Raw genomic sequence first — 18,147 nt, 5'->3', positions numbered from 1 at the left:
CTAGGAATTTGTCCCTTTCGTCTAGGTTATGTAGTTTGTTGGCATACAGTTGTTCCTAGTACTCCCTTGTAAACCAATTTGTTTCTGTAAGGTTGGTAGTAATGTCCCCTGTTTCATTCCTGAATTTAGTCATTTGGGTCAGTGTAAGTTGGTCAGTATAACTGAAGTTTTCAATTTCGTTGATCTTTTCAAAGAACCAACTTTTAATTTTGTTGATTTTTCTCCTGTTCTGTTGTCTATATCATTGATTTTCACAGTAATCTATATTTCCTAGTGCTTGCTTTGGGTTTGGTTTACTCCTTTGTCTAGTTTCTTACAGTGGAAGTTTAGGTAATTGATCTGAGATCTCTCTCCTTTTTTAATATAAATGTTTACAGCTAAAATTTGTACCACTCCTTTTGCTAAGTCCCATAAAACCATGTTTGTTTTCTTTTTTTTCCTTTCAAGGAAAGGACAGATGTTTTTCCATTGTTTTTGGGCTTGCCTTGGTTTGAGCTTGCTTGAACGATAGGAAATGGCTGATACTCATTATTTTTGACCTACAGAAATGGTAATTTCATATGGTCCACCCTAATACAAATCACTCTCACAAACATCTCACTGCCTCATGTTACCCCGGTATTATCTTATTTTTACAATCTAAGAAAACAAGCTGAGAAGGATAATGGGACTTGTACAAGATCATAGGACAGATAATGCATCAGGATAGACTAAGACATTATTGAAGACCGGTATGTCCTGTAATAATAGTTACAAGGAGCTTTTGATCTGATTGAGGGACAAGTGTACATGAAAATAATTCACATGTGGCCCCTGGGAATGGTATGTCCCAAAAGTGTTAGTGGAAACTGTGCCGTAATTGATTAATGATCCTCTCATTAGACTAGAAGGCTATTGCTCATGCCTTCAAACATTTACTGAGTCCCTGCTGTGTGCTTAGCATTCTTTGAGAGAAAGAAGGCATTCGTGATAAACACAACCTTGTACCTACTCTGCAGGAGCTTGAGATCTACAGAAGAAGGGGACAAATGAACCAGTTATTGATACAATAGGATATATGTTAGATAAGGCCCCAGAGAAGGGGCACCTATGCACTTAGAAAGGAGAGAGGGGAAGGCCCATCAAGGAAAATTTTTGGTTGTTTGGCTTGCATTTTGAAGAAACAAAAGGAGCTTTCCAGATAGAAAAGACAGGGAGAAGACATTTTAGGCAGGGGAAGAACATGTGCAGGGAGGCATAGAGAGAGAACATATGCATTTTGAGCCTAGAGTGTGAAGATAGAGAGGAAAATGGTGATAGAATAGCAAGGGTGTTGTATCACAAGGCAAGGAGTTGGACTATTAGCTTATAGGCTGTTGGGGAGCTTGTGAAGGTTTCTAGAAAGAGACCTTTGAATTATTTGTCCTCGGTAGGTTTGGAGCTGCTCGCCTTTGCCATATATGCCAGTAGTTCTTTCCTCACCAGTAAAATGTTCCTCTGTTCTCTTTTTCTTCTGACTCACAGTTCACTGAGACTTTTTTGACAGAGAGGGACAAACAATCCAAATGGAGTGGAATTCCTCAGCTGCTCCTTAAGCTGTATGCAACCAGCCACCTCCACAGTGACTTCGTTGAGTGCCAAAACATCCTCAAGGTAACTCTTAGGGGCCTTCAAGAGGCTGCATTCAGGGGCTCCAGGTGTCACAAGATACCTGGTTTTTTTTCTTCTTTAGTCTACTTTTTAAAATAGCCTGTTTTTATTGCATAAGCTGTTGAAAATTTGGGAAGTTCAGAAAAAGCGCAAAGAAGAAAAAAATCACCTACAATCCCACCACCCAGATTTAATCACTATTAAGTTACCTGTGTATGTCCTTCTGGGCTTTATTCATGCTTGTTTTGTGGCAGTGCTTGCTTAATTTAGGAGGTCAACACTGTGCCCTGGGATTGGGATGACATTCTTTTTGAGCAGCGTTTAAAAGGTCTTATATTGCTGGTTCATGGAAGTAGCCTTGTGGTTGTTGATAATTATGACTAACGTAAGAAGATGAAGGGACTGGGCTTGATGGTTGGGAGAGGGCTGGAAAGAGTGAGGAGACATGCTAGGGCAGCGGTTCTCAAACTTGAGTGTGTATCAGAATCACCTGGAAGGCTTGTTAAAACACAGCATGCTGGGCCCCACCCCTAGAGTTTCTGATTCAGTAGGTCTGGGGTTACCATGTCCAGACTTTGGCTTGGGGAGGTGGATCCAAATTTGAATTTAGATTACCAGCTCTAGCTGCAGTTAAAACCCATGCAACTTATATTTGATCATAAAAAGACGTGATATAGAGGTGAAGTTTTGATTATTATATCAAAAATAAGTCATTCTAAAATATAATAGGCATCAAATAAGCTGAATCTTTACCTGTAAGAAGGGATGTTTTGTCTATGCAGCTTTTTTTTTTTTTTAAGATTTTAAATTTTTCCTTTTTCTCCCTAAAGCCCCCTGGTACATAGTTGTATATTTTTAGCTCTGGGTCCTTCTAGTTGTGGCATGTGGGACGCCGCCTCAGCATGGCTTGATGAGTGATGCCATGTCTGTGCTCAGGATCCGAACTGGCAAAACCCTGGGCAGCCGAAGCGGAGCACACGAACTTAACCACTCGGCCTCAGGGCCCACCCCAATGCAGCTTTTTATAGATCGAAAATCATTCTCAAAAGTTTATTTAATAAAAAATGTTTTGTATTCTTGATCTTCTCACAGTCTGATTAGAATAGAAATAATTATACTCTTACACTTGTTTGAAAGCACTTTATAAAGAATTATGCATTGTTTCATTTGGTTCCTGTAAAATCTCTGAGATGGGGGTAGAAAAAAGAAGGAAATGAGTATTTGTGAGTGCTTGCTGTGTGGTCATCATTTCTTTGTTCATCCAGCAAATACTTATTTGAAACTTACTGTGTACCAGGCATATTTAATTTTTATGGTAACTCTGAAATGGGTGGTATATTTATTTGTATTAGTCCAGAATACTTTGATTGCAGGTGAAAGTGACCCACTCAGGCTAGCAGAAAGATCCTTTGTTGTCTCACTTACCTGGAAAGCACAGATGAATTCAGGGGCTGAAGAGAGTTAGGCTGTCCATTTCTCATCTTGACATCTGTGTGTGGCCTCATGTTCTTCCACTGATCACAGCTTTAGGATGACATTTCTACAACTTGGGTCTTCCACTGAAGTGAGGGGGATGAGAGACTGTTGGCTAGGCTTAATCACCTGTGCCTGGGGCCAGGATTGAGGTGCTTGTTGGCAGCCCCAGCAGAACCATGTAGAAAGTGGGGAGGGGCCTTTCTCCTAAGGAAATAAGGCTGTTACCTGAAGAGGAAAAGAGATATGGGCAGGCAAATCCGGATATCTTCTACATTCTCTTTTTCAGTTGAGAAAACCAAGACTCAGCAATAATCGGCCCAAAGCCTTGTGGCTAATATATGATGAGCCCAGATTTGTCTGTCTTCTAAGGCCAGCTTTCACTGTACTGTGTTGGCAGCAGGATTACATCCTAGTTTTGTAGATGAGAAAAATGAGACCCAGAGAGAGTAGTTTAGTCACTTATTAATTATGTGACCCCAGGCAACTTTGTGATCTTTTACACCTGTAAAATGGGTAGAACTATACTCACTTCATGGAATTATTTTAAGGATTAAATGGGCTAAAGTATAAAAGCCCAGTGCCTGGCATATAACAGGCTATCTATAGAGAGAGTTCTGCTTTTTCTTAATGTGTGGTACCTGAACCAGCATCATCAGCATTACTTGGGAACTTGTTATAAATGCACATTCTCAGGCCCCACCCAAGACCTATTGAATCAGAAACTCTGCGGGTAGGACCCAGCAGACTGGGTTTTAACAAGTCCTTCAGGTGATTCCGATGCTCATCACTGTGTGGGAACCCTTGCTCTAGCCCGTTGTGTTCTGTCTTCCCTCAAGGTTCCTGAGGAGAGAGCATAATGAGTAGGATCCTGGATTCTTCCTACTCTGGTCCCTGTTTTCACCCAAAATAGTTCTGCTTTCTTCTGTAAGCAGAGACTCTGGAGCCACACTTCCTACGTTTAAATCCTGGCTGTGTCACTTACCAGCTATGTGACATTGATAACTTCTTTGTGCCTTAGCTTCCTTATCTATAAAATTGGAATAAGTTACTATTATAGGGCTGTGAGGATTAAAAGAAGTAATACATGAAGTACTTAGCACTGTGCCTGGTACATAATAAGCGTTAAATAAATTACTATTACTACTTTTACTACAACTTTTATTATCATATCAGGTTTTCTGTAAGATTATTATTTTGTTTCTGTTATGGTTCATTGGGGGCTGTCTTTGGGCTCATGGGAATTCAAGTCGTTACTAAAATGCAAACTAATGTTTTGGTGTCTGGTTTGCTACAGTTGGATACTAAAACTGAATGTCGCTCTGTATACTTGTTTGAAACTAGGAAATTTCTCCTCTTCTCTCCATGGAGGCTATGGCATTTGTTACTGAAGAGAGGAAACTTACCCAAGAAACCACTTATCCAAATACTTATATTTTTGACTTGTTTGGAGGTGTTGATGTAAGTACTTGTTTATTATTATTACTACTACTTAATGGCTTGAGAATTTAACTCTTAAAATGGGAGACAGGAAACATTTCAGAATTTATAGTAAAGATTTCAGAATTTTAATCTTTAGAAGCTCACTGGCACTCACCTGTGTTGAAGCCATCGGTTTTAATTTGAAGAACTGATTCATTTGAAGCGATAATATATCCACTTTTTTTTTTAAGGCAAAAAGTGAAAGGTGTGTCTCCCACTTCCCTGTGTCCCCTCCTCACAGGCAGCTGTGATTACTAATTTACTCTGTGTCCTTCCAGAGATGTTATGTGGTAGTATATGTATGTATGTAAGTAACTCCCACTGCCCCCGCTTAGGTTTATTTTCACCCCACATAAAGATGGCATACCATATATACAGGTACACTGCTCTGTACATTGCTTTGTCCATGTAATTCTCTAGCTTTGAAATAGATTCTTTTCAGTACATGTAAATCTGCCTTATTGTTTTAAACAGCTATATAGTATTCCCTGGTGTAATTATACCATGATTTATTTACCCAGTCGATGGGCATTTAGTTTTCTCACACCTTTCCTATCACAACCAACATTGCATTAAAGATTTTTGTACGTGTGAGTATATACCTTTGGGATCAGAGCACAGGTGTCTTTTATTGTTTATAAACCTGTCAATTTATATACTTAAGAGATTTTATCAACCTACATCCCCAATAACAAAGTGTAAGTGTCTTTTTATCCACACCATCAGCAACAGTGTGTATATGTGTGTTTGTATGGACTTTGTTATTGAAGTATAACTTGCATACAGAAAAGTACACCAATAATTACCACAAAATAAGTTCACCTTTGTCACTCCCACCCAAATCACAAAATAGAACATTACCAGCACCCAGTAGCCTCCATTACCAAACAGTATATGTTAAATATTTTAAATATTTGTGACGCAAATATGAGGAAAATATTTCTTCATAGTTTTATAACAGCTTTATTAAGATATAGTTCACATACCATAAAATTCACCCATTTAAAGTATACAATTCAGTGGTTTTTATTGTATTCTTAGATATGTGCACCATCACCACTGTCAGTTTTAGAACATTTTTATCACCCCAAAAGGAAACTCTCTGTGTTTTAGCTATCACTCCCCTATTCCTCCAACCTCCAACCTCATCATAGGCAACTTACTCTGCTTTCTCTCTGTAAAGGTATCCCTGTTCTGGACATTTTGTATGAATGGAATCATGTATAATATGTGGTCTTTTGATACTGGCTTCTTTTACTTAGCTTAATGTTTTCAAGGTTCATCCATGTTGTAGCATATATCAGTACTTTATTCCTTTTTATGGTTGAGTAATATTCCATTGTATGGATATACCACATTTTGTATATCTATTCATTAATGAACATTTGGGTTGTTTCTACCTTTTGGCTATTATGAATAATGTTGGTCTTAAAACTTATGTACAAGTTTCTATGCAAATATATGTTGTCATTAATCTTGGATATATACCTAGGAGTGGGATTGCTGGGTCATATGGTAACTGTTATGTTTAATCCTTTGAGGACCCATCAGGCTGTTTTCCACAGCAGCTGCACTATTTTACATGCCCATCAGTAGTGTTTAAGTTATAATTTTTCCACATCCTCATCAACACTTGCTATTATCTGTGTTTTTGGTTTTAGCCATCCTAGTGAGTGTGAAGTGGTATCTCGTTGTGGATGTCTTTTTTTTTTTTTTTGAGGAAGATTAGCCCTGAACTAACATCCGCTGTCAATCTTCCTCTCTTTTTGCTGAGGAAGATTGGCCCTGAGCTAACATCTCTGCCCATCTTTCTTTATTTTATATGTGGGACACCTGCTACAGCATGGCTTGATAAGTGGTGCATAGGTCCACGCCCAGGATCTGAACCAGCAGACCCCAAAGCAGAGCATGTGAACTTAACTGCTGCACCACCGGGCTGACCCTTCATTGTGGTTTTGATTCGCATTTTTCTGTTAGCTAATGGTGTTGAGCATCTTTGTACGTGCTTATAGGTCATTTGTATTATCTTCCTTGGAAAAATGTCTATCTTCTTTTTCCATTTTTCAATTAGATTATCTTTTTATTGAGTTTTAAGAGTTCTTTATCTATTCTTATACATTTATGAGTTTGAGTTCTTTATATATTCTCTTAATAGTTTTTCAAATTTGCATCCTTCCATGAGTGAGATTGACTATCTTTTAATGTGTTTACAAGTAGTTCCTTTTCTGCTAATTGTCTGTTAGTGGCTTTTGCATCCTTTTCTGTTTGCTTATTTCTATTAGACCTTTATCTTACTGATTTTCTTAGTTCGTTTGGGCTGCTATAATGAAATATCACAGACTGGGTAGTTTATGAACAACAGAAATATATTTCTCATAGTTCTGGAGCCTAGGAAGGCCAAGATCATGGCACTGGCGGTTTCGGTGTCTGATAAAGGCCCTCTTCCAGGTTGCAGACTGCCAGCTTGTTACTGTGTCCTCACATGGTGGAAGGGGCTAGGGATCTCTCTGGAGCCTCTTTTATAAGGGCATAATCTCATTCATGAGGGTTCTGCCCTCATAACCTAATCGCCTCCAAAGGCCCCACTTCCTAATGCCATTACATTGGACATTAAGATTTAACATACAAATTTTGAGAGGACACAAACATTCAGACTGTAACAATTTGTAAGCACCCAATTTTTAAAGGTCCTTTGTCTTATGTGGGTTTTTTTCGTAGTTTGAAAATTGAATTTTGATGTTGTTTATGGTACTTTTACATGCAGAAAGGTTTCTTCTTTTTTTTTTTTAAAGATTGGCACCTGAGCTAACAACTGTTGCCAATCTTCTTTTTTTTTTTATTGCTTTTTCTCCCCAAATCCCCCCAGTAGGTAGTTGTATATTTTAGTTGTGGGTCCTTGTAGTTGTGGCATGTGGGATGCTGCCTCAGCATGGCTTGATGAGCGGTGCCATGTCGGTGCCCAGGATCCGAATCGGTGAAACTCTGCGCCACTGAAGTGGAGCATGAAAATTTAACCACTCGGCCACGGGGCGGGTCCCCAGAAAGGTTTACTTTTTAGGTTGTCAGATTGATCAGTCTTTACTTTTATGGCTTCAGAGTTTTGTTTCTTGCTTTTTCACTGTTGGATCATAAACTGTGTCTCTATTTCCTTCTAATATTTTAAAGTTTTTATCATATATGTTTAAATTTTTGCACCATTCAAAATGTATTTTAATGTAGTGAGTGAGGGACTGAGATCCTACCTTTTTTCGCCCAGATATCTGTCTTTACCCCCATTACTGGGACAGAGCATGAGAGAGGCGTTTAGCGTGTTGTTATTTTGTATCTTTATCTGGGTGGTGGTTGTACAGAAACAATGTTTACTTTATAAAAACTGCAGCTGTGCATTTGCAATTTATACTCTTTGCTGTATCATGTTATACTTCAATTTAAAAAACATTTCATTTCCTTAAAGATGCCATTTTCCACAAAAGCAAAGATTGAGTGTTAAACATTTTCACCCATAGCATTAACTGTAGCCTTTATTCCTTAATTGTTGCTCAGCTCAGCAGTCCCAATGATCCTATAGCATTTACTTACTGGCCAGCCTGAGAGACCCTTCACTTCTGAATTGTTCATCAAGGAATTTACTAATCAGAAACCAATATGTTTATGGGAGGAAAAAGAATAATGTGTGTCTCTAGCCTGATGTCTCTTTGCAGTGAAAATACGATTTTCTGTTGTAGGTGCCTGTCCCATCTTAGGACATCTTTGGATCAGTGGTTCTTGATTTTGTGGAAGTTTTCTCTCCTGTTTTGAGTTAGATTAGCTTTTCCAGGATCTCAGGCTGTTCATAAATATGGGCTCTTGCTTGGGTCATTTTGCTCAGGTCATTTTGCTCGTCCCTAACCTTTAGTTGGGTCCTTTTGTTCTTGCTAAACTCTCTTGTCATCTTACTCCTGAAAGCATTTTTCAGACAGAGCTCTTTATTTCTTCCTCTATCAATAACCAGCAAGGCCCCAAAGTAACCTTCTGTTCACTATGCTGCCCAAAGTTCAACTGAATTGGAATAATTGGCCAACCCAATAGCTAAACCACTCCTTGTCAGCTTGACCAACCCCTAACATGACAGTGAAGAATGTGTCCTAGAGTTTGTAAAGTCAGATACCTACAAGGTCAAGTAGGTAACTTACTGAAGTGAAGCAGGCCAGAGTAAGATGATCTACATAAATTAAATGACTGTAGAGACTGTGAAAAACTGGAGAGTGTGCTGCATTTCTGCTTTTGTGGGGAAATGACTCTTCCACTCCCATTGACTATTACCTTGAAGGATGTGGGAAATCTACATTCTCACGTAAAATCTCTTAGCTTTTCAGTAGTTGTGGACCAAATGAAATATGTCTGTGGGCCAGGTGTAATTCATAGCTTGCCATTCAAGGACTTTTGATTTATTCATTGACATAGTCCATCTTCCATTTGAAGTGAATTTATTTTAAATATAATATTTATTCAGTTGAGCACCTTGTACCTTTCTTAGATGATTGTGAAAAGCGGGACGCTTCTTTTGAAGAGCATTGTCTACTTTATATGTGGTATGCCTGCCACAGCATGGCTTGACAAGCGATGTGTAGGTCTGCATCCAGGATCTGAACTGGTAAACCCCGGGCCACTGAAGCGGAATGTGCAAACTTAATCGCTGCACCCCCAGGCTGGCCCCCCAGAATGGTTTTTTAAATGCATACTTATTGTAAATAGTTTAAGCAAAATGATGTGTTGTAATAAAAGTATGTAAAATGAAAAATGAGTGCATATCATCCCCAATCCCTGTAGAAATCATTTTGAGATTCTTTTTATAAACTTATGTTTATAAAACAGCATAAATGTTCTTTAAGCAAAAGAGGAATCATAGCGATGATGTTCCGCAGCTTTTAAAAAATTAAAGCCACGTTAGATCCCAGGGATTACCCAGTCTAACATGCTTATTTTTAAAAATGAGAAAGCTGAGGCCATGGAAGGACATTGACTTGCCCAAGTTCGCATAATGGGTGACTAGTGGTACAGTGCTCATTCCCCTGAAGCTCACTGCCTTCTGCCTGTGTTGGGAACAAGAGGTTCTTGTAGTAATATGACACATACTTGGGCCATGAGTTCTCATGGCAAAGATTGTTTTATAAATTGTGCTTTGAATTAATTTTGAAGATTTTATCCAATTTTTTTTTTAATAGCTCCTTGTAGAAATTCTTATGAGGCCTACAATCTCTATTCGGGGACAGAAATTGAAAAGTAAGTATGTTTGTCAGCCACTGGTCCTCATTTCCAAACCTACTAGTATAATGGTAATTCCCAAGAGTTTCTCTTCTTTTCCTTCCTGACTTTTAACAATGAGAACATGCCTTATATTCAGCTGCAGGATGTGCTCTCCACTCCCAACTAAGCAGCTCTCTTTATTCATTTTATACTACATAGAAATACAGATCTGTTGCTTTAAAAGAAAAAGTGTGACAACCACTGGGCTAAAAAAAATTGCATCTTTTTAGTTTCTAATAGTCCTTGGGTCCAGCTTTTATGTTTTCTTTGGAAATTCTTATTTCTCATATATAGTTAATTGAGGGAGTAAGGAATAACCTGATAAGATAATTTGTTTATTTTCTTAAAAAGCTATTTGTTGTTATAAAGGTGACATAAGCTCTTTGTAAAAAGTTCAGTCGTTACCAGAGTGTATATGGTAAAAAGTCAAAGTGTTTTGGTAGCACATTATTTGTTAAGCTGGGTGGTGGGTATATGGGTATTATTCTGTTGTTCTTTTTTATAACTTATGCATATAACAAATATTATTTTTAGGTATTCAATACTTAATTTAGAAAAACAGAGTAAGTACACTTTGCTTTGGCATTAAAAGCAAGAGATCACTTAAACTGACATTTGATTAATGCCCTTCTACAAATACCACATGTGTGTGTATATATATATATATATATATTTTTGTTTTGTTTTGTTTTGTTTTGTTTTGAGGGGAGATTAGCCCTGAGCTAACATTTGCCACCAATCCTCCTCTTTTGGTTGAGGAAGACTGGCCCTGAGCTAACATCCGTACCCATCTTCCTCTGCTTTATATGTGGGACGCCTACCACAGCATCGCTTGCCAAGCGGTGCCATGTCCGCACCTGGGATCCAAACCTGGTGAACCCCAGGCCACCAAAGCGAACGTGTGAACTTAACCTCTGTGCCACTGGGCCAGCCCCCTACATATATTTTTTTTAATTAAAAAAATTTTCCTCCTAATATCAATATGACAAACTATATACGGCCTCATTTGTATGTGCAGAAGTGGTTAAAAGTTTTTGTATTCATATTTGATGTCTCAGCCTTGCACTCTAAATTGGTTCTTCATGTTCTCTATCTACCCCGATAGCAAGTAGCATCTTGTAATTACCTGTTGGTGTGCTTATTTATTCTCTCTTCCTTCCACTAGATTTATAAGTTCCATGAGGTCTGAGGCTGTCTTTTTTTTTGGCTAACCACTATATCTACTGTATCTGCTCTGTCTCTGCTCTGGAGTAGGTACTGAATAAGTATTTGATGAATGAGTGAACTCTAATTCCCTTTGAAGATTAAAGGTCTAGAAATACTGAGATAAACTGATCTAGTGTTCTGGCTTGCTCTGAAGTCATGAAATAAACCGAAAAGCCCCAATAGATTGAAAGGTAGTGATGAGGGATACAGGACATGTGCGTTTTCTTAAGATCATATCATAACCCTTCTGGTCAAGCTGGCTCGGCACAGCTGCCCATTGGAGTCTTGGAGGGAGACCTAACATTTTAAGAGTTTATGGCAGCAGAGGGGTCAAGGGAAACAGTTTTTAAAAATAAAAGTAATGCCAGAGAAACGCTTTGTCCGTGGCTCATACTCAGTTTTATCATCTCCTAGTTTTTAGGTCATGAAAATTTAGTTTCTGTTTTGCGGTAGTCTCCTGTTCCTACTCACAGAGAAGTAGCTTGTTCTTTATTGGAGTTAATAGGTCAGGCGTTATAAAAGCCATTTCCTCAAACTATCATAATCTTAATAAAAAGTTAAAAAAAAAAAGCGCCATTTCCTCAACATGAACAACAAAACAAAAAAACACTCAGTGAATCTGTAGTAAAAATGATACCCTTGTTTGCTGCTAGTAGAACTTTCATTGGAAATTTCTAATGAGCAGTTAAGATGCTTATACTTTGGGTTCTAGTAGTTCTGCTTTTGGAAATGAATCGTGAGGAACCAGTTCAGCACAAGCATAAAAAGGCTACACACATATATATTAAATTGTGTATTTTTAGTCTACTTAAATAGCAAAAAAACTAAAACAAAAACCCTGGATATATTCTAAGGAAGTTATAAAGGGAACATGGCTTATTAAGTGATGATACCACAACAGGTTGAAATTATGAAGACTAGGGAGCATTATAAGAAAATGGTTACTATATTCAAACCCAAAAGCAGTGTACAAATTGGTTTGTAGGTTCTGATGGGTACCATGAAAATCTGTGGTAAACAAGGACTGGAAGCAGGTATGCTACAAGGAAAATAATTGTCTTGGAGGGGATTATGAGGAGTAGTTCTTATGTTCAAACATTTTAATTCTGTTACACTGTATTCTCAATGAGAATAATAACTGATTATTCCCTTCACTTTCAGTAAGTGATGAAATGTCCAAGGACTGTTTGAGCATCCTGTATAATACCTGTGTCTGTGTAAGTACTCCTGCTATTGGGGCCCCATTTAAGTGCCCACCACATCTGCTATGCTTGAAAAGGGAAGATTTGAGTGGGGGTGGTAAACATGAGAGCTATCTTCAGAAATTGGAGTATTGAACCTATTTTATTTGTGCTGAGAACCAGGACCAAATGGTAGAAATTATGGTGTGGCAGAATGTCATAGTAATTGTTATGAGCCAGGGCTACTTCAGCAGGTACTGAACTCCTTTAGCCCTGGGGGTGTCCAAGCAGAGACTTGAACAATTACTTGTCAAATGAATACAAGCATTGGAAAAGTGTCTATGACCTTTAAGATTCCTTTTAACCTCATTATGCCTATTCCTTAATTTTCCTTGTTAGGAAACAAAACAAAAACCGAAGCCCCATCCATATATTGAGCAGGACACTCTACTAGGTTGACCACTAAGTGAGAAAGAATTATGAATAAAAGAAGCAATTTGGTACAAAGAAAAGAATGGATCACTTAGTGCTAGAACTTGATTTTGGGTTCGGGCTCTTGGCTTAGTGCTTATTAATTCACCTCCCTGAGTTTTAGTAATCATACTAACATCATCGTATTGTTGTGAGACTAAATGAGATGATAGATGTGAAGGCACTTTGCAAAGCAATATACAAATGTTAGTTTTTGTAAGGCACAGTACCTGTCTTTTAGGAACTCATGGTAAACTGTAAACACTGAGTCATAATACAGAGCAGAATGAAACAAATGCTGTTGTAGAAGTGAAATCTGTATGCTGTGAAAGTGCAATGGAACATTTAATTGCGTTTCATTTCTTGCCTCATTCAAAAAGAGATTTCAGGCATCTTGTAGGAGCGCATACAGTCTACCAAGATCATAAATTTAGAAGTAGGTAAGAAAGAAAAGGGTAAAACAAAATGAAGGCATAACATGCATCCAGGAATTGGGCTGGCTGTAAAATCGTCTGTACTATGGATGGGGCATAGATTTGGGTTTAAGCTTCCTAGCAACCAACACAAATAGGGAAATATGTTTCAATACTTATACAGTTGAACATCTGTAAGAGTGCTGTGCAGTAGAAATGTAATGCAAACCACTTAAGTTTTTTAAATTTTCTGTAGTGACATTATTTTAGAAAGTAAGAAAAGAAGTAGGAAAAAATAAGTGAAGTTAATTTTAATAATATATGTTATTTAACACAGTACATTTAGTCCCCCCTTATTGTGGTGTTACTTTCCCATGAGTTACCCATGGTCATCTGTGATGTGAAAATATTAAATGGAGAATTCCAGAAATAAATAATTCGTAAGTTTTGTATCGCACGCCGTCTCGCTCTGTCCTGCCTGGGACACGAATTATCCCTTTGTCCAGCGTATCCATGCTGTATGCACTCCCTGCCTGTTAGTCACTTAGTAGCCCTCTCAGTTATCAGATTGACTGTGGCGGTATCGCAGTGCTTGTGTTCAAGTAACCCTTATTTTACTTGGTAATGGCCCCAAAGTGTAAGGGTAGTGATGCTGGCAATTCAGATATGCCAAAGAGAAGCCGTAAAGTGCTTTCTTTAAGTGAAAAGGTGAAAGTTCTCAACTTAATAACGAAAAAAAAAGAATGTTATGCTGAGGTTGCTAAGCTCTAGAGTAACTTTTATTGCTATATATCGTTATAATTGTTCTATTTTATTATTAGTTACTGTTAATCTCTTACTGTGCCTAATTTGTGAATTAAACTTTCTCATAGGTATGAATGTATAGGAAAAGACATGTATATATATAGAGTTCAGTACTAGCTGCAGTTTCAGGTATCTACTGGGGGTCTTGGAATATATCCCCCCCAAGGATAAGGGGGGGACTGCTGTATGTCAACAATATTATTTCAACATGTAAACAACGTAAGTAGTTATTAATGAGATATTTATGTTCGTTTTTTGTACTAAGCTTTCAAAATCCAGTGTGTTTTTTAGTCGGAGCACATCTCCATTCAGACTAGGCATGTTTCAAGTGCTCAATAGCCACATGTAGCTAGTGGCACAGATAGGCACAGGCAGACCTATAAGAAAAAAATAAACTGATTATTCAGGTAATGTACAATTTTTTTTTTGCAACTAAGTCCAGTAAGAAATTGTCCATATATAAAGAAAGATAATGTATGATGTAATGACTCCATTATTGGCAACTTCCATATAGTCATTAGTTTTATGAGACTGTTTGTTAATAATGATACCTAATGTTAATCATTGCTATTCCAGTAAAACATAGTTCAGGGGGCTACCCTCTGGCTGAGTGGTTAAAGTTAGGTGTGTTCCGCTTTGGCGGCCCAGCTTTGTGTGTTCAGATCCCAAGCGTGGACCTACTTCACTCGTCAGCCATGCTGTGGAGGCATCCTACATACAAAAAAATGGAGGAGAATTGGCGCAGATGTTAGCTCAGGGCTAGTCTTCCTCAGGCAAAAGAAGAGCAGGATCGGCAGTGGATGTTAGCTCAGGGTGAATCTACCTCATCAAAAAAAGAAAAAAAAAACATAGTTCAGTAAAAAAGAAGAAGAAACAAATATAAAAAACATAGGATGGTGTAGTACAAGTCTGTGCTGATCTGGCTTAATTCCAGGTTCAGTGGAGAACCTATGGCTTTTAGAGTCGAAAACACCAGTGCCTCCAGGGATCTGGCAGAAAACAAGAAACGTTTGAAGTTGTCTGTGTTAGAGTGGGGACTTGTGCAAATTGTGACTAACCTGGAATAAGCATGTCCTGCCTAAAGACATTTAAATTCGAAGTTTAAAAGGTACTGCTGGTCAAATAAAACTTGGCCTACTGGATGCTAGTTTGTAGCTCCTGATTTAGATACTAGATCAAGAACCTATGATGAATATCATGAAAAAAAAAACCCTCCCCAGAAAAATGCCTTTTCACGTAATGTTTTGTATGTGGTTTTAGGGATTTAAGGCCTCAGCCAAGAATTTCTGATGTAGCGTAGAGTTGCTTTTCCAGTGTCTGGAATGGATATCTTGCTCTTCCTTTTTTATTTTGTGGTCATAACCTATTCTGCCTTTTCTCTCCTTCTCCCTTGTGATAGACGGAAGGAGTTACAAAGCGTTTAGCAGAGAAGAATGATTTTGTGATCTTCCTGTTTACACTAATGACGAGTAAGAAGACATTCTTACAAACAGCAACCCTTATTGAAGATATTTTGGGTGTTAAAAAGGTGAGCTATTTCCTCCAGCAGGTGGATGAGCAGATGGGGGAGGATGTCTCAGACATATCCTCAAACCTGAATAATGTACAGAGTTCTTTTAAAAGAAAAATTCTTCCATACTCCTAGTGTTAACTTTAATTATTTTTTTGTATTACTTAAATATATTCAAGTATAAAACTAGGTTATACTCCTTATACTAATGGGTCTTACATGAATTTAAAGCCTAAAAAATATGTAAATTGAAATCAAACTAATTATAAAAGTCAAAAGTTCAAATTGACTCTGTGAATTTAATGTGATGGCTAATGTTACTTCACCAAAATCAAATTGCCCCTCTCTAATCTTTATGATGAAAGATCTTTTTAGCATACCTATACTACTGTATGCTGTGTGATGACGCCATTCTCCTATCACTTTCCTGTATTTGAACTGCTGTGAAACCTTCATTCATTGGGATATGTTCCCCTTGGTGGTGATGTTTGACTTTCACTTATTAAAGTTCACCTCTGTTTTTTCACCTCTATTTTTTTCCTGTTTTTTCACTTATTAAGTTCACTTCTATTTTTTTCTTAGTCTTCAGCAGTTAAAGGACACCAACATAGGAGATACAAATATGAGCACTGAAATCCTGCCACTGGGTCATAAGATGGACATTCACATGATCCAGAATATGCTTTTAAAGAAAACAGCTACGATTAAAATGAAAACACTAAATTAAAAATTTATCATTGAGAACTCACCCCCAAAAATCACATCCATAGACCTCTGTTAGAAAATCACTCTATTAGATTTTTAGTGTAATGCTTGTTAGTACCTGGAGCTTACTTCTCCAGTCCTTGTCCCGTGCCTCCATGTTGGTTGCAGGTTAGCAGATTTCTTCCTCTCACTACTGAGGAGGCAGGAACAGCCTCTTAGAGTTGCTGTTGCATGGCAAAGGGTACCCACGTGCATTGTGGTGACCCTAGCTTTCATTTCTGCCTTTCTGCTGCACTTTCGCATCGTCCAGGCAGAAGATGCACAAGTGGCCCATTGTCTGTAGGGACACATTGGAGATGTGTGCGGGTCCCAGACAGACCCTTTGTGTCCTTTGATAAAAAAGCTTTGTTATTTTTCTAGTAATTTTATGTTCCAGCCAGTGTGTGAGAGGGAGCTTCCAGGGCAGAAACTCCAGATGCCCTGGCAGTCTGAGTCTAGGATTGCTCTTTCATAACTTTTCCCACTTGTCCCTCATGCCCTGTCACTCCCTCTCACTCCTTTCTCTGTTGCCAAAAATAGTGCTGCATTGTCCTAAACATTATGGATACCGTGGTGCATTTTGAAAGGGGGATGGATCCGTTAAGAAAGTGGGAACCCAAGTCACAAACTAGGAGAAGGTAATTGCAACCCATACAATTAACAAAGGATTGGTTTTCAGAATTTATCAAGAATTCTTATAAATCAGCAAGAAAAAGACAAATAGCCAAGTAGAAAAATGAACAGTGATATGAGCAGCATTTCACAGAAGAGAAACAATTAGTCCATCAATATAAGATAAGATGCTTAACTTCATTGATAATCAGGGAAATGTAAATCAAGACCATGTAAGAAATAGAGAGCATGCAAATGTTAGTAAGAATGTATATCACTGGAAATACTTATATACTGCTGATACCTTTTTATATCAGCAGAATATATTTATCTTTTTTCCCCCCTAGTTGAACATGTGCATACTCTGTGACCCACCATCTAGGGAAGCACTGCTCTGAGGGCCAAGGCATCAGTATTGTGGCCTGGGTCACCTATGACCTGTACCCAGGCACACTCATGGGGAATGTCAATCCCAGAACAGTGATTCTTAGAAAGGAAAATACTAAATAGAAGCCAAGGGGTCGTGAAATCAATTCAGTGGGTCTACCACCTAAATAGAAAAGATAAAGGGTGTTGTTTAAGTTTTTGTTTCATATTTATACATTCACTTATGTGTGGTTAATGAGCTGTGATGGAAAATTTATTCCCTCTTCTTGGACATTGTCAGAATGGTTTAGAAGCCACTGCCCCAGAAAAACTTTTCTGCACATGTGCATCAAGAAACACATAAGAACAGTTATAGCGTTATTGTTTTAGAGCAAAAAACCTAAACCACGTCTACAGTCTATCAACAATGGAATGGATAAATGTACTCTAGTCACTCATTGGAATGTTGAAAAGTAGTGGAAATGAACGAACTGTTGCTGTAGGCAACAATATAGCTGAGTCATAGAAATTAATTGATAGAAGTCAGTTGCAGAAGACTGTATATAATATATCAGTTTTATAAAGTTCAAAAATAAGCCAACTCATGGGGCCAGCCTGGTGGCACAGTGGTTGAATTCACACATTCTGTGGTAACCTGGGGTTCACCAGTTCAGATCCCGGGTGCAGACCTACACGCCACTTGTCAAGCCATGCTGTGGCAGGCGTCCCACATATAAAGTAGAAGAAGATGGGCACAGATGTTAGCTCAGGGCTGGTCTTCCTCAGCAAAAAAAGAGGATTGGCCGCAGATGTTAGCTCAGGGCTAATCTTCCTCAGAAAAACCCACAAAACCTCAAATCATACATATAAAACTTTTTTTTTTAATGGCAAAGCAATAATAAAATTCAGGAAAGTGGTTACGTCTGGCAGAGAGGCTGGGAGATGTGATAGGAAAGGCACACACATTCAC

At 38.2% G+C, this 18,147-nt stretch overlaps 1 protein-coding gene across 4 annotated transcripts in view; it reads left to right on the top strand.

Annotated features, from left to right (window-relative positions):
- Nucleotides 1–18,147, top strand: part of TRPC4AP (transient receptor potential cation channel subfamily C member 4 associated protein) — a 70,164-nt gene that overhangs the window by 17,093 nt on the left and 34,924 nt on the right. For all 4 annotated transcript variants that reach the window (XM_023626434.2, XM_023626435.2, XM_070247405.1 and 1 more), the window contains 5 exons: nt 1,504–1,632; nt 4,447–4,563; nt 9,789–9,846; nt 12,238–12,293; nt 15,345–15,473. In XM_023626434.2, coding sequence (XP_023482202.1) covers nt 1,504–1,632; nt 4,447–4,563; nt 9,789–9,846; nt 12,238–12,293; nt 15,345–15,473 — 489 coding nt within the window. The remainder of the gene's footprint in view (nt 1–1,503; nt 1,633–4,446; nt 4,564–9,788; nt 9,847–12,237; nt 12,294–15,344; nt 15,474–18,147) is intronic.

Source organism: Equus caballus, chromosome 22 (genome assembly GCF_041296265.1).
Source record: "Equus caballus isolate H_3958 breed thoroughbred chromosome 22, TB-T2T, whole genome shotgun sequence".
Taxonomy (NCBI): Eukaryota; Metazoa; Chordata; class Mammalia; order Perissodactyla; family Equidae; genus Equus; species Equus caballus.
Note: the sequence above shows the minus strand (reverse complement) of the source record. Positions and strands in the feature narration are given on the sequence as shown.